Here is a 16,946-nt window from a genome sequence, read left to right as displayed (position 1 = left end):
TACGCCACTGCCCCGAGGGTCCCAACCCCCCGCAATGCAGGAATTAAAGCATGCATGGCGGGTGGCCTCCCAGCCTCTTCTTAAAAACCTCCCAGGAAGGCAAGTCCGCCACATTCCGAGGGAGTCCTTTCTACTGTCCAACAGAAAGTGCTTCCTGGTGTTTAGTCGGAATCGCCTTTCTTGTAACTTGAAGCCATTGGTCCAGGTCGAGCCTCCGGAGCAGGAGCAAGCAAGCAGGTCTCCTCTTCATGTGGCAGTCCTCGAGATATTTGAAGTTCTCCCCTCCGCCTTTTGCAGGCTAAACATGCCACCTCCCTCCATTAGTCTTCCTCATGGTTTCCAAACGCCGCCTGAGAAAGCGGGCTCGCTGCTTTAGTCCTCCTCCCCGTGCTTTCTCTCTCGGCCTGACTCGGGACCCCCTTCCCAGATGAACCGAGTTCGAGAGGAAGGTGATTCTCGAAGCCAGGGAGGGGGAAAGCGACGTTTCGTCTCCGTCCTGCGCAAGAGCACCATTCACACATTCATGCTCCCGGCGGAGAGGGAAAGGCGCAGTTCTCCTAACCAGCCTGCAGGGGCCGCTGCTGCGGGCGGGCGTCGAGCAGGAGACACCCTTCTCGACGGCCCGCGGGGATGACGTCATTCGAGCGCCGGGGCTCGTCGTTGCTTTTCGTGCCGGGCGTGGGAACCGGAAGTGCTGCAGGAGCAATTGCAGCTTCCCGGCCCGGTAGCGGGTGGCTCGGCGTGGAGAGCGAAACCTTTGGGGGCCTCAGAGCCATGGGGAAGAAGAGTAAGAACGGAGTCCCGGACAGGTGAGCGGTACCTGCCTCGCCCGGGGTGGACGGGGAGCCCCGTTGTAGTGAGGCGCTGGAGCTGGTGTGAGAACCTCTCCCTCCGTCTTGGTCAGCCCCTCGCGTAGGAGGCCCGTGGGAGCTTGTATGTATGTATGTATGCCTTTTATATACCGCTCTTCACCCGAGGCATAGCTGTCAACTTACAGATTTGAAAATAAGGGACCAGCAGCCTCGAAAATAAGGGATCAGCAGCCAAGATAAGGGATCAACAATTACTTTTATAAAATACATATTTTGTTGCGTGGAAATGGCTTTAGATACCTATTAGGTCCATAAATTACCATATAGCACATATTCAACACAAAAAAACAGCAACAATTTGTTGTTGACAAAGCACAGCTGGACATAGAAAGGGCCCCATTACCTTCAGTAGCTTATTTAAGGGACATCATCAATAAGGGACAGCAGCGGGACATGGCGCTGGGATAAGGGACTGTCCCGCCAAATAAGGGGCGCTTGACAGCTATGATCCGAGGATGACAGGGTGGTTTAAAACACATAACAAAACAAGGAACATAACACGAAACAAAACCAATAACTCCCCCCCCCCCCATACACAATATAAAAGGCCATAGATTGTTTAATTAGCCAAAGGCCAGGGAGTAGAGGAATGTTTTCCGCATCACGTATGGCCTTTGGACCATATACAGTGGTATCTCGGGTTATATACGCTTCAGGTTACAGACGCTTCTGCTAACCCAGAAATAGTACCTCGGGTTACGAACTTTACTTTAGGATGAGAACAGAAATCGTGCTCCGGCGGCACGACAGCAGCAGGAGGCCCCATTAGCTAAAGTGGTGCTTCAGGTTAAGAACAGTTTCAGGTTAAGAACAGACACCCGGAACGAATTAAGTTCTTAACCCAAGGTACCACTGTATATGGCAGGAGTCAACCATTTCTCCCAACGGTAGCAGGGTGCCCCAATCCTGCCCATAAAGTTCCATTGTCACTTGATCATAAAAGTAAAGGGACCCCTGACCGTTAGGTCCAGTTGCGGACAACTCTGGAGTTGTGTGCTCATCTCGCTCTGTAGAACAAGGGAGTCGGCATTTGTCCACAAACAGCTTCCGGGTCATGTGGCCAGCATGACTAAGCCGCTTCTGGCGAACCAGAGCAGCACACAGAAACACTGTTTATCTGTTTATCTACTTGCACTTTGACGTGCTTTCGAACTGCTAGGTTGGCAGGAGCTGGGAGTGAGCAATGGGAGCTCATCCCGTCGCGGGGATTCGAACCGAGGACCTTCTGATCGCCAAGCCCTAGGCACTGTGGTTTAACCCACAGCGCCACCCGCCACCCATACTGGGCACCTAAAAATAAAAATTAAAAACAAGAACTTGGTGTTTCCAACGGGAATTTTGCAAATGCTGACTGTATGTAGATACAGTGGTACCTCAGTTTACAAACTTAATCCGTTCAGGAAGTCCTTTCTTAAACCAAAACCGTTCTTAAACCGAAGTGTGCTTTCCCTAATGAGGCCTCCCGCTGCTGGTGCCCTTCCACCATTCGGATTCTGTTCTTAGACCGAGGTAAAGTTTGCAAACTGGGACAGTACTTCCGGTTTTGCGTTGTTCGTATACTGAATCGTTTGTAAACAGGACTGTTCTTAAACCGAGGTACCACAGTACTTGAAATCCAATATTTCCAACAGTGCCATAATGCCATTTCATTCAATCACACCCCAAAGCAGCCACATGATGATTCCTTTAAAAAGTTTTTTTTAATGTTAGTAATTAGGAAAAGTATTGCTTTCATAGGGGTATGTTGTTGTTATTTTTATTACTAATTAAATTTATATACTGCCCATCATCTGAAGATCCCAGGGCGGTTGACAGTATAAAAACACAAAAACACATAGCCTACTGTGTTTTGCTCTGGACCACACCAGTGAGCCTTGTCATCTGGGCAGCCCAGGACCTACATACAGGGCAATCCTCATTTTGCACAGGGGTTCCGTTGACCCCAGTTTTTGAGGGTCAAGCCTGCATTATCCCTCCTCCCATCCTAGGCTGTATTTTATGGTTGTCTTACAGCAGAATAGATTGGGATCTAGCTTTTGCATGTATAGCTGTTGTTTAGATGCTGTTAGTGTGAATGGTGTTTTAATGTTACCAAAAAAGGCAAATCCCTGTGCTGAACAGAGATCTTCTCCTGTTCTCCTGTTGAATTGTGTCTGCTTTCTCCGTCGTATTTATGCAGAAGTAGTAAATTTCATTTCACTTCACTTTTAAGTGTAAGGTTTCTTTTCTAGATGGACTCATTACATACCTCTTGGAAAGAGAATACCTGGAACACGCTTTATTGCTTTTAAAGTTCCACTTAAGAAGGTAGGTATGGCATGCAGTTTTTTGGGGGGGTAGCTCTATGTCTTATGTAAATGTAAGGTTGCTCTTGGTCTGTTTGCATTGTGCTTTAGTCCAAATTCCAGAGCTCATGTTTTCATCTGAGCAAAGTTCAGTGTATAGCAGTGGTTCCCAGATATTTTTCGGCCACTATTCCCTTAGTTCCATAAACATCTGCAGTGTTTATAAAAGGCTATAAAAAGGCTAGGGGGCACTGCAGATGTTTCAGGCCAGAGCAGGGGTCTGCAACCTTTAAGACAAAAAGAGCCACTTGGACCCATTTTCGAAGAAAAAAAACCTGGGAGCCGCAAAACCATTGCGACATTTAAAACAAATATATCTCCGGAGCCGCGATCTGACAGCGGGTGGGAAGGTGACGTCGGGACGGTGCATGACTAACGCACGCACTGCCCCCATGCGACGTCACAGCCAGTACAGCGCCCGCCACAGTGAGGAGTGTCGGGGCGCACAATGCGCCTCCTCCCCTCGCTAGTATCCGCCCCGGAGCCGCGGCAAAGGTGTAAAAGAGCCACATGCGGCTCCGGAGCCGCGGGTTGCAGACCCCTGGGCCAGAGGTTTGCACAACCCACCAAGGAAAATAGGAACACAATAAATTTCAAGACTGTGACAATTAATTACACATTTATTCAGAATCAATTAAAACTATTTAGTTTAATAAATTCATCAGAATTGATTAACTTGATCCAGTGATAGTTTGATATAGGCTTGGCATATGTCCAGATTTCCGGGGACATAATCTGGAATAGTGCAGTTGGCAGCAGTGTTTGGGTGGAAATCAATAAAAATGTCCAGGAAAATCCAGACATATGGCAGCCCATGTCAGCAGTGCTGTTTTTTCTATTTATCCATAAAAATAGCTCCAACCACTTTGCTTCCCCCCCCCCCCAAAAAAAAACCTTTGCCAAAAGAACTCAACAACTTTTCTGTCCGGATTTTCACTGTTCGAAATATGGCAAGCTTATTTGGTACCTTGCAAGACGAATGCCTCGCAAGACGAAAAACGCACAAGACGAAAGAGTTTTCCGTTTTTTGAGTCGTTCCGCAAGACGAATTTCCCTATGGGCTTGCTTTGCAAGGCGAAACGTCTTGCGAGTTTGTTTCCTTTTTCTTTAAGCCGCTAATAGCCGTGCTTTGCAAGACGGAAAAACCGCAAGACGAAGAGACTCGCGGAACGGATTAATTTCGTCTTGCGAGGCACCACTGTAATTCACACCTCCTTTGCTCCCTTGATTCCCCCTTGCCTCTTAGCTCCACCTTACGTAATAACTGCAACCCCAGGTGTACAACTGGCTACTTTGGGAACCTCTAGTGTAGGGGTAGGCAACCTAAGGCCCGTGGGCCAGATGCGGCCCAATCGCCTTCTCAATCTGGCCCATGGACAGTCCGGGAATCAGTCTGTTTTTACATGAGTAGAATGTGTCCTTTTATTTAAAATGCATCTCTGGGTTATTTGTGGGGCATAGGAATTCGTGTCGTGCCCCCCCCCCGCCCCCAAATATATAGTCCGGCCCACCACATGGTCTGAGGGACAGTGGACCGGCCCACGGCTGAAAAAGGTTGCTGACCCCTGCGACTAGTATATAGGGTAATTGTATCTAAGGTTCTCTTCATAATAGTCTAATTTAGCTTATCTAGTCTTTCCAGTTCCCAGCTGCAAGGATAAACATCCCAGTTCTTCTTCTTCTTGTTGTTTGGTCATTTATTTGTGTCCGACTCTTCCTGACCCCCTGGACCAGAGCACGCCAGGCACTCCTGTCTTCCACTGCCTCCTGCAGTTTGGTCAAACTCATGCTGGTAGCTTTGAGAACACTGCCCACCCTTCTCGTCCTCTGTCGTGTCCTTCTCCTTGTGCCCTCAATCTATCCCAGTTCTTATGACTGGCCTAAAACTGTAAAAAACAAAAAACACACACATAAAAACACCAGGTCACAAGATATTATGATTACCATTATTTCTGGTAATTTTAGTCCAGTTTAAGATTTTGAGTGTCTTAGACTGCTGAAATAGCTTTAATACTATGTGTGGTAAACTTAAGCAATACAAGACTATCCAAATACAGTTGTACTCTCCTTTGGATGCTTGCCAGGGGGTCTAGATGCAGCACCCAGTGAAGTAGTTCCACTTGTGCAAGGATTTCTGCCTGTGCAATGGAAATTTCATTGTGCAAACTGAAATCCTTGTGCTACTTTGTTAGACACTACCCTTAGAGTTTAACAGCAACCTATAACTGTTGGTTGAATACTCTACTTTCTTTTCAGACTTTTGATTGGAAACTTGCTCCAAATGAACGGTTTTCTCCATTAGACCTTATTAATCAGGTTACAGAACAGAAAGAAGAACTTGGCTTGGTCATTGACTTAACATACACCACCCGCTATTATGAGCCAGAGGTAAGTTCAGTTTCCCAAACTTGTGTGAAAGGGGTAGATACTGTCTTTGGTGGCTTTCTCAATGTGGGATTGAGTGTTCGCACGAGAATCTTGTTTGCTGAAAATTTGTTCTGCTAAGAACTGAAACTTTGAAGAAATGGATTAAAGTTCCTTTTCAGCATGCAGTAGCTATAAGCAGTGCCATGTGGACTTTTTAAAATGTAGTGTGTATTTAGGAGCTCAGATGTCAAGTAGATATGACACTCTGGGGGGTTTCTTGCCAAGATGAGTGGAAATATTCCTCTGATTTTCATTCCTCGGCAAACAACATCACAACAGGCTGAGTTTTCTGCCTGAAAAGAGGGGTGGGTTTTATAATCAATCGTAGCCATAGCTGTTTTCTAGGAAGCTATAAAAAGCAAGTTGGTTTTGGTTATATTTGTATGATACGGTCATGTGAACAGCTGACTTATAGGCTATAGGAGTATCATGTGACTTTACACCATGGTCTCCAGACCTGCAAGAGCACTGCATGATCCAGTAACTGACCTATAGAAGATGGTGGTTGGCTTTAGGGCAGGTGTGGCAAACTTGCAGCCCATGGACTAAATTTGGTTTACTGCACTGTTTGCCTAAAACCACACCTGCCTATCCCACACCTGATGTCATATGCAACATCCTGCAGAAAGGAGAATCAAGTTCAGTTCTGGTTGGTCACAATCTCACCTCACTCCTGTGGGTTAACTTTCACATCTGGGTTAATCACCCACCTGTCAAAGTTGGCCCATGAGGTAGGGAATGATAAAGATATGACCTAGTGGGCCAAAAAGATTCTTTGCCCCTGCTTTAGGGTAGTGGGCAGGGCTACAGAAGGAGTATTAAAAAAAAAAATTCCTTTTGTGACCCAGGGAGAATTTCTAACTGGTTTGCTGACTTGAGTATTCAGTCAGACTAGGTGGGTGATGGGATTCCATTCTGAGCTGCCTGGGAAGAAAGTGATTGCTGAAAGTATGTAGATGTGTGCTGCAATTTTTAAAAATACTCTCTGCATTTAAACCCGGGAATAGTCCTGTGTGGTTGCCTTGTTTGGTGTACATTGCAACTATTTGTGTTTCATATGTTCTTGCAGGAGCTCCAAGGCACGACGCAGTACTGCAAAATTGTAACTGTTGGCCATGAAGTACCAAATAATGAGACAGTGTTTGAATTTAAAAGCGCTGTTAAAAAGTTCCTGATGGAGAATCAACATAATGGTGAGCATGATCTCATGGGTTGAAACTGGATTTATCTAAGACAGCAGAGCAGTTTTGAAGGTAGCCATTAGCGATTGTGTGGCATGTCTTTTTTGTTTTAGTTGGATAGATGCTTTAGCTGTTGGCTGGCTGAACCATGCCATGGTGGAAATGTACATGGTGGAAACAGGCATGTACCTGTCCCCACCGGCTTGCAGTTTAAAGGTGGGTATTGGGGAAGGGAGGAAGGAGGGGAGAAAACTTGCCAATCTACCCTTGGCAGCCAATCTGGAAGCTAAGTTCCTGCTCTTTATGAATGGAAGCACTAGGGTACTCTTTCTAGCTTCTGATGCATGGCAAAACTTTACATGAATTTGCTTTTTCAGAGTTGCTGTGTATAACTGTGTTTGTGCACTGCAGAGATTAGTGTTTTATCTAACACTTGACCATAAATATCATTATCTCCAAACAATTGTGGCGAATGTCAGACAGTACCTGACAAGCAACTTGATGAAGAATAAAGTTGCCTCTGCAACTGAGCCTTTGTTAAACCAGTTTGTGCTTCCAATTTCCCTAGACAAGCTTATTGGAGTTCACTGCACACATGGTTTGAATCGAACTGGTTACCTTGTTTGCAGGTAAGTTGCTCTTGAAACAAATCCAGGTCAGCAGTCTAGTTTGATAGTTGGAACATGTTATAAAAATGAATAATTGAGTATCTGCCACAAGGGTTCTTGCTTCAGTGTAAATTCAATAAATCCTCCTGGATAGAAGGGTTCATTTGTTTACATGTTAATATAAAAGGGCTGTCTTCCATGCATTAGTCAGTTAAGCTGGTGGGTTGTGACGTGAAGCTGGGTCATAGCTTAACCAAAAGATGGGTCATGTCAGCGGTCCGATTATTTCCCTGTAGTTTTAATAGTTTTAAGAAGAGATGAAAGGAGAGGCGGCCATAGGGCCCATATTCTATATTTATCAAATTTGCCTATGTTGCAACTTGGAATTAAAGGTATGTTCTGAGTTTGAAAAGGTTGGAGAAACTGTCCTACATAATCATACTTCTAAGAGTGGGGTGATGTTTTATTTCCTAGTATGGTTTTGTGGATTTAGCCAGGCTGTCACTGTTATCTAACAGGGTTTATCTCAATTTTAGGTTTTTTTAAGCTGGCCAGGAGACCATGCAGATTTCCCAGCTGACCCCAAAACAGAGATTCAGAATACCCTTCATTCAAACCTTTACTACTCCTTCAAAATAATTATGAGATGGGATTAAACTAACTTTTACTTAGAGCAAATAATAATAATAATAATAATAATAATAATAACAACAACAACAACAACAACAACAACAACAACAACAACAACAATAATTTATTTATACCCCGCCCATCTGGCTGGGCCTCCCCAGTCACTCTGGGTGGCTTCCAACCAGATATTAAAAACACAATACAACATTAAAAATTAAAAACAGGGCTGCCTTCAGATGTCTTTTAAAAGTGAGATAGTAGCTTATTGCCTTGACATCTGATGGGAGGGCGTTCCACAGGGCAGGCGCCACCACCAAGAAGGCCCTCTGCCTGGTTCCCTGAAATTAATGGCCATGGCTAACTTGGGCTTATTAATTTCAGTGGGTGTACTCTAGTAAAAGATAATTGACTACAACTCATAGCTTTTACAGCACTTTAAAATAGAACACAGCAGACAGCATGGTGTAGGTTCCTAAGACACTGCTGTCTTTTAATTCTGTTTTGAGAGATGTTTTAACTGTTCCATTATGTGCAGTATTTTGAATGTTGTTGGCTATCCTGAGCTTCCTTTCAAGAGGAACAACAGGTATAAATCTAATGAAATAAGTTTGAATTCTAGAAATCTAGCATCTATAGATAGTTTTAAATCTTAGCATGCTCTAATACCTCGCTGTTTGGGTGATCAAACCAACATAGTTGGTGTAAATCTTACAAAAACCCCAGATATGTAGTCTGAAGTGATGATTAATACAACTTGAGTATGTAGGTAGTGCCTCTTATAGGCAGTTCTGGGCCTTTCCCCCTTCTATTATCTGTTGGTCCAAAGTGCAGGGCAGTAATCTTAGGTACCAGCATGCTAGTATTTCTAGAGAAATACAGGTTTATTGTTTTTAAAGAAACTACATACAGCCTGTTGCCTTCAAACTTTCTATCATTGACTTCTGTTCTTATGAATGCTCATTTGTCTATAGCTAAAAATCTTGCTGTTCTCTTAAGGTACCTAATTGATGTTGAAGGAATGGATCCAAACATGGCAATAGAATGTAAGCATTGCGTCCTTTTTTGTTGAGTTGGGGCATTTGATTGTTTCCCCCACCACACCCCAAAGCTGCCTCATTAACTTCAGGTTGGAAACCGGTTCAGCATAAGTCTGTGTTAAACTAGAGCTTATGTAGTAGATACCCACAGCTCTCCTCTTGACATTGAGACTTTACTAGAAGGACACATGTAGAATTTATATTGCATTGAGTTAAACAGATATGTTGGTAGGGACTGATACACTCTTCCCAGGTTTTCCATAGGTCCCTTCTCATATGACCTGTTTTGTTTTGTTTTTTCCTTGTTTCACTTGAAACGTGAGCATTGTGCCATTAAAAATGGATTGAGAGCTGATGCCATAAGTGAGCTGGAAAGTCAGGTTTCATTTCAGCCACAAACTTTTAAAGTGGCCTTAGGCAGGCCACATTTCTCTCAGTGCATCTGCCCACCTGCATTTCCCAGTCTGTAGTATAGGGATATCTGATTGTTGGATTAATTACGATAATACAGTAGTTCTCAGGCATCCTGCTTTCAGGAAACCATTTCTGAATCCAGTCATCTACCAAGGAACTGGTGTACATTTCTCCCAGAACCTCAACCCTTGGCTGAGGATTCAGGGACATTTTCCTGGGTACATAAGAGTGCTGGCTAGGTCTATTGGGAGTCCCATTGCCCCAGTGGCGTAGCGTGGGTTGTCAGCACCCGGGGCAAGGCAAGTAATTTGTGCCCCCTAACCCGTGGATTTGCGCCCCCTAACCCGTGGATTTGCGCCCCCTAACCCGTGGATTTGCGCCCCGTAACCCGTGGATTTGCGCCCCCTAACCCTAACCCCCAGATGTTGCGCCCGGTGCAACCGGCCCCCCCTGCACCCCCCACGCTACGCCACTGCATTGCCCTGAGCAAATCTAGAATGCACCTAGAACACAGACCCAGCACTCCATTGCAACTAGTATTGATTGTTTCATTGGGGAAATCACTGGACTCCCTGGAATCCGCTTTGAAAGCCACAGCCTTTGTGCATGTGGGAACACTCTTTAAGTATTTGAATATTGGCAAGTAATAGCCTGATGTGGTGCTGCTTATGCTTAAAGTGACTTGATGGGGGGAATGGGGTCTTTTTATAGAAATAACTGTTGCCACCAAATCTTGTGTGTGATTGGGCTTACTTCAAAGTAAATGTGCACAGAATTGCACTGTAAATCTTGTTTTCTCTCTTAGTGTTTAACAGGTGCAGGGGGCACTCAATAGAAAGGAAGAACTACATTGAAGCCCTTAGGGGAGGATCTGGCAGAAGGCAAGTCATTTTTGTGTTCCTCTTGCTTTATTTAAATATTGCTTTTGCTTGGAAGAAGCAGGAATTAGTTGCAGAAAAAGGTTCTGTTGTAGCATCTGCCACTAATTTTCCCATCGGAGTACTTGTTCAGGAAACTACTGGGATTGTAGGACCCTCAGATCAAAAGCCCTACAGGCCCTTGAGTTTGGATCCCTTTGCAAATCAACAATTTCTCTTGTCTTGTGCCACAGACACAGGGCAGGTATTGTAACAGAGGAGTTTAGAAGATAACAGACACAGTGTGCTGCAGAGGAAGTCAAAAAGGACACATTTGTAATGGGCAGAGGAAAGGAGGACACACCCCCTTAAAAACCTTCCCAATCCCAGAAGGCCATACTGAGAATGTCATCTGAAGGCCTTCTAACACAGAGGATTGTTGATGTTTTACTGTCTTTGACATTAGCTATTTTTAGGTACTGTAATCCACCCTGCAGTCTTACAATGAAAGGCAGGATTTTAGTTTTCTAAATAAAGGAAACAGGGTAAAAAGGTAAAGGTAAAGGACCCATGGAGGGTTAAATCCAGTCAGATTCAACTGTGGGGTACAGTGCTCATCTGCACTTTTAGGCCGAGGGAGTTGGCGTTTCTCCACAGACAGCTTTTCCGGGTCATGTGGCCAACATGACTAAACCGCTTCTGGCGAAACAGGACACCATGACATGTGCCAGAGCGCATGGAAACACCATTTACCTTCCCGCAGCAGAGGTACCTATAAATCTACTTGCACAGGCATGCTTTCGAACTGCTGGGTTGGCAGGAGCTGGGACAAAGCTACAGGAGCTCACCCCGTCGTGCAGATTCAAACTGCCAACCTTACAATCGGCAAGCCCAAGAGGCTTGGTGGTTTAGACCACAGTGCCACCTGTGTCCCCTAAAGGGGCAGTTGGAAACCTGTTTGAAAACATTTCTTGTTTCCCCATAACTGTTTTAGAGATCCCTTTTTCATAACTTTACACCACAAATAGCCCTGTGTACTAGTAAAGTCATTTTCTTAAGTGCCAATGCTTAATATAGTCAAATTGACCCTATCCACACAAGCAGTTAAAGTATTCACATGTATGGGAGAACCCTAGGAATTGCAGAAATACAGAAAACATTTAGAAGGCAGAAAGACCTGTATGAGGGGGATGACTCAAAACAGCCCAGTGAAGACTGGGCATCCTCAGTGGAAGAATGCTGAGTGAGGAATAGAAGTGGAATGGAATATCCTGAATGAAAGCATGTTATTGCTGGCTAGAAGAACACAAGTACTCCACACTGCTACACGTGTTGTAGGTCCCACTTGTAGCCTCACAATTTCCAATGGAAATACCTTAATGGTTATTCCAAAAGTTCTTCCCTCCCCATATGAACTGACTTCATTGTAAGAGGAAGCCAAATGAGACATCAGCTTGCCAATATGTTTCTTCACTGTGATTTTATGTATTTTCATTGTAAACCGCTTCAATATATTTTCTGTGAACTAGCAACCTATAAATAAACAGGACCACAATGACTGCCTCTCCCCATATGAACAGACCCAGACCCTGCAATCATCTGAGTCCCTTCTTCATGGGACCCTTTCTGTGGTGGCTCACCTGACGCCTTCGTCACATATATTTAGGCACCAGGCAAAAACATTCCTCTTCTCCCAAGCCTTTGGCTAATTAAACAAACTATGGCCTTTTAAACTGTGTGTTTCGGTGTATTGTTTTTGTTTTATGATACATATTTTTGTGTTTTTATATTTTATATTTGATCCTTGGTATAAAGGGCGGTATAGACGTTTAATAAATAATAAGAATATACCCCTATGAAAACAATACTTTTCCTAACTACTAACATTAAAAAACTCTTTTTAAAGGAATTATTATATGGCTGCTTCAGGACGTGGTTGGATGAAAGGGTACTATGGCCCTGTTGGAAATCCTGCATTTGAAGCAACATACAGTCAGCAACATTTGCAGCAGTTCCCCCTGGAAACACCAAGGTCTCATTTTTTGCTTTCTATTTTTTAAAAAATAATATTTATTACTTTTCCAAAAAAATTAAACACTAAAAAAAAGAAAAAACACAATACAATACATTAAACTAACAAAACAATGCAACAACAATAAGATAAATCTAATTTCATTATCCCATCTTTCATTCACTTATTTCCTCGACCTCCTCACACCTCCCTTTTTGTATTCCACTTCTATTAATTATTTCAGCAATTCCTTTTCATCTACCTCTGTTTTCTGTCCTATAATTATCTTAACTCATTCTAACCTTATTTTTCCCCCTTTAATACTCTATTAATCTATTTATACAGTGGTGCCTCGCAAGACGAAAAGAATCCGTTCTGTAATTCTCTTCGTCTAGCGGTTTTTTCGTCTTCCGAAGCAAGCCCATTGAAGGATTAGCGGATTAGTGCTATTAGCACTATTAGCGGCTTTTAGCGGCTTATCTGCTGATCGGATCAGCTGATAAGCGGCTTAGTGGCTTAGAAAAGGGGGGGGAGGGGAAAAAACAGCAGGAACTCGCAAGACATTGTTGTCTTGCGAAGCAAGCCCATAGGAAATTCGTTTTGCGAAGCACCTCCAAAACGGAAAACTCTTTCGTCTAGCAAGTAACTGTACTTAATTCCTTATAACATTTCTACTAAAGCCATGTAACTTCATTCCAACATTTTTCTAACATTCATTAATTTTACAATATTTATGTAAATAATCTTTACATTTTTTCCAATCTTCTTCCACCGACTCTTCTCCCTGGTCTGATTCTGCCAGTCATTTCCGCCAATTCCATATAGTCCATCAACTTCATCTGCCATTCTTCTTTCTAGACATCCAGTATGGTCAAGTGAAAATGGAACTTTATGTGTAGAATAGGGACACCCTGCTACTGTTGAGGGAAATGATTGAATCCTGCCATTTACATGGTTCAAAGGCTACCCTTGAGCAGCCATCTCTTCACCTCCTAAGTAATATGGGTTAAAGCCAGGGTTGCCTTGCAGGAATGCGAAAAGCAACTTTGCTCTTAGGCTTAGGCACTTGGGTTTGGGCACTTGAACCATACCGTTCTTGCAGTCTTTCTCATTCTTTCTTTTACAGGCACTTCCCACCAAGGAGAGGAAGGGGTGGACAAAACCCACAGAGGTAAGAAAGTGGGGCTTCCAGGGAACCTCTGAACACATCTTGTGTCTAGTCAAGGGCAGTTCATGTTCCGCAGGACAAAAAATTACATTTCTATCATCAGAATAAAATGTGCAAATAAAATTGGAATAGGTCAGCTTAATTTGTATAAGCTGTTTCTAAAAGATGGGTTTCCTGGAATATGTATCTACATGAAATGCTGGATTTTGTCCTTGTGTTGCAGAATTTTGGAATGCCCAGAATACACTTAACCTTGCCTAACTTGCTGTCTTGTCTACCTTTCAATTGTTAATGGCAGTGTATCAACTGAACATGATTTTATATCTGCTATGCTAGTTAAAGAAATGCAAAGTACTGCAAGATATGAAAACTGAGCTGCTGCACTAACAGTAGATGCTTTTGGTCTAAATAAAGTAGGCAGGGAGTAATGAATTGGCTCCTTTCCTACAAGCTACAGTACTTTATTTGCACAGGTATAGTTTTCCCTGAGGCAGTTCATGGACAGTTTGGAGGAATGGTTTTGTTCTGGGGTAAAGACATCTGAAATTGCTCACTGACAATGAGGAGCTCCTCCCAGCAGCTGGTTCCAGTCTTGTGACACCTTTAAGACTAGAAAACTGGCTTTTCTTTCCGCTCAGCATTGTTTGATAAAGCAGCTGCCTGTACCAGACTCAGAATTACAGCTGAAAGCTTGTCTGCTTTAGTGTTGCTCCAATCTCTCTGCCCTGGTGTACTTGCACCCAGCTCAGCTCTCAATACTCTCTCAATAGCCTAAGTTTTAAGAAGCAGACTTAGAAGGCTCCGATTACAGCATGGGTTGGAGTGTTGCGGTGCAGGCTCTTCAATACCACTTGGCTCTGCTCTGAAATTTGGTGCTTTCTCTTTCAGAAAACCCTATCATACCAATCACAGAAACCTCATCGACTGTTATGACAGTGGTCAGTCTGCTTACCATCCTCAGTACCTCCCTACAGCTGACATCACTCACCAAGGATTGGATTACTCTGTTAGGTCCAGCCAGGGGCTACACTATTCATCTTACCAGCAACAGTTGCAAGGACACGCGGGGCCTCATTTTCCAGTCCAGAGTCCTCATTATCCACAGCAACAAGGACAATATAAAATTGTCAGAAGGCACCGTTGAAAACTCTGTTGATGGAAACCTAACAGGCAAGGAGGACACAATCTCATACTAATCAACATACCATAAATGAATTATTGCCAAGCGATTTAGCCAGCAGATGAGACCCAACAGGTTACAGTTATTATTGTTTATTTATTACTCACCTTCACTCTGTGGTTCCAGGGCAGGACCACTTTGTACCACATCACACCAGTGCTGTGTAGTTTTCATTTTGTGATTGCTTACCAGCAAGATGCAGCCATTCCAGCCATTAAATGAATTCATAATTGATAATCGCTTATTGGCTGGTCTCCTGAAATGTCTCTTATTAAAGTCATGTTTGGGAGTTATAAGGCTCCTCAGTGCAGAAGCTGCTTCCACAAATGTTAGCAAACTGACCTCAAAATGTGTGTTAAATAAAGATTACTTTCCCCTGCTCTTGACATGACACTCCCAAGAGGAAAACGGACTTAGTCCTTTCAAAATGGATTTCTGGCTCATAAATCAGTTCAACTCCAGTTTGCAACCAGATTCAATGAACTAGTTGCTGCTTTGTTCGTAACCTGGGAACTCTTCCTATAGTCCTATAGGGATGCTGTCAGTTGCACCAATCATAATGTGTTTTCATATGTAACTGAAGCTGTGTGGGTCTGAACCATGTACAGTGGTGCCTCGCAAGACGGAATTAATTCGTTCCGTGAGTTTTTTTGTCTTGCGATTTTTTTTGTCTTGCGAAGCACGGTGTCGGAAAAGTTTTGGAAAAGCTTCAAAAATCACCAAAGTCTTTAAAAACCTCAAAAAAGGCTACCACACCGCGTGCTATGAGTTGCTCCTCGAAGTCAAGTCGCAACTGTATTAACGGTGTTAAGAAAAAGGAAACAAACTTGCAAGACGTTTCCGTCTTGCGAAGCAAGCCCATAGGGAAAATCGTCTTGCGAAGCAGCTCAAAAAACAAAAAACCCTTTCGTCTAGCGAGTTTTGTCTTGCGAGGTACCACTGTAGAACCAGCGCTACCCTATAATGAAACTTACAGTAATCCCTCGTTTTATACATGGGTTTGGTTCCAAGGATCATGTCCAATCACCAACATCATGTATAGGGCATGATTTTTTAAAAAGCTCTTTGCACACCTAGTAACTCCAAATGGATCTGGCGCAAAAAAAATGCTTTTAAACTTTCTGCCTTGCTTCAGACTTGAGTTGCCCAATTGACTTGTTGCTGTTTCAACAAACTCACCTTCAACCATGTTTGGTTGAAATTGTGCCGGTCAAATGTGTGTGAAGTGAGGGGTTACTGTTCCAGGTTTAGGAATTTTCTAATCTTGGGTTTTTGTTTTCCTTTGCCTTCTATTACATAACAGATGTCTCATTTGCATTGATCTATTGGAGTTGATATTTCACATATACTGTATTATTATGCCGTGGGGGTGGAGTATCTGCACCTGATACTACCCTCGAATTTAATTGTCGTGTGCAAATCTTTTGTAAGCTGCAGTGAGAGCCTCTTGGGGCTATGGAGCAGAACATAAATGCTGTATTCTAAATAAATAATAGCTGTATCCTCCATGAATCTGTCTCCTATCAAAGCTAGGGTGGGAGCTACCGCCATCTCTTCTGAAAGTGAATTCCACAGTATTAGTTATGTACTGGATGAAGACATTTCCGGTGCTCATTGTTCAGTGACATTTTGGTTGGTCCTAATGAGGCTGGCCATGGGCCCTGCTTTACAGAGGATGGGCCTTAGTCTGAAGATCTGTCAGAGGAGGGCAGGCCCTCTGGTCTGGTTTAAAGATAACCACAAGGAAGGAAAGCACTATTTTTTGACAGGGCGGTGCTCAAAATTACCCACCACCCTGGAAACCAGAAAGAGTATTCCTGCATCTTAGACACCTGCTCCCATTCTTGATTTGCATTCTGCTTTTCCAACAACAAATGTTGAGCTCAAAGCAGCTCATCATCATCATCATCATCATCATCATCATCATTATCAATTTATTGTTTTAACTCCGTCCATCTGGCTGGGTTTCCCCAGCCACTCTGGGTGGCTCACAATAGAACATTAAAAACATGATAAGACATCAAACACTAAAAGCTTCCCGAAACAGGGCTGCCTTCAGATGTTTTCTAAAAGTCAGGTAGTTATTTATTTCCTTGACATCTGATGGGAGGGCGTTCCACAGGGCTCCACATATTCACAACAGCATTAGGAGGTAGGAATGTAAACACTATAATATCAAAAACAGTATGAATAAAGTAAACAACAAATACATCAAG

General features: G+C 43.4%; 2 protein-coding genes across 4 annotated transcripts in view; one reads left to right on the top strand and one right to left on the bottom strand.

Moving 5' to 3' along the window:
* KANSL3 (KAT8 regulatory NSL complex subunit 3) overlaps positions 1-563 on the bottom strand; it is a 32,501-nt gene extending 31,938 nt beyond the window's left edge. The window contains exon 1 of one of the 2 annotated variants that reach the window (XM_083514165.1): positions 135-563. The gene's annotated coding sequence lies outside the window, so the exon portion shown is untranslated. The remainder of the gene's footprint in view (positions 1-134) is intronic. The other variant, XM_083514160.1, reaches the window with a different exon arrangement.
* Positions 564-615: 52 nt separating this feature from the next.
* On the top strand, positions 616-16,242 carry DUSP11 (dual specificity phosphatase 11). 2 transcript variants are annotated; one of them, XR_014528666.1, is made up of 11 exons: positions 631-809; positions 3,104-3,179; positions 5,474-5,605; positions 6,714-6,837; positions 7,394-7,454; positions 9,060-9,106; positions 10,320-10,395; positions 12,278-12,403; positions 13,509-13,553; positions 14,439-15,337; positions 15,676-16,242. XR_014528666.1 is itself a non-coding variant. In XM_083514369.1 (10 exons), the coding sequence occupies exons 1-10, from the start codon at positions 631-633 to the stop codon at positions 14,692-14,694; spliced, it is 1,122 nt and encodes a 373-aa protein (XP_083370495.1). In that variant the 5' UTR covers positions 616-630; the 3' UTR covers positions 14,695-16,242. The 2 variants fall into 2 exon arrangements, 1 of the variants encoding a protein (XP_083370495.1); XM_083514369.1 differs by having other exon boundaries at positions 616-809; positions 14,439-16,242.
* Positions 16,243-16,946: the final 704 nt, after the last annotated feature.

Source organism: Podarcis liolepis (genome assembly GCF_965112155.1).
Source record: "Podarcis liolepis genome assembly, chromosome: 7".
Taxonomy (NCBI): domain Eukaryota; kingdom Metazoa; phylum Chordata; class Lepidosauria; order Squamata; family Lacertidae; genus Podarcis; species Podarcis liolepis.
The sequence above is the reverse complement of the archived record's forward strand: the minus strand, read 5'-3'. Positions and strand labels throughout refer to the sequence as shown.

Excerpts from the sequence above, each read along its gene's own strand:
- DUSP11 (XM_083514369.1), top strand. The coding sequence starts at position 631 with ATGACGTCATTCGAGCGCCGGGGCTCGTCGTTGCTTTTCGTGCCGGGC. Across the intron at positions 810-3,103 it reads AAGAACGGAGTCCCGGACAG|ATGGACTCATTACATACCTC; the intron begins GTGAGCGGTACC and ends TTTCTTTTCTAG. Across the intron at positions 10,396-12,277 it reads AGGGGAGGATCTGGCAGAAG|GAATTATTATATGGCTGCTT; the intron begins GCAAGTCATTTT and ends CTCTTTTTAAAG.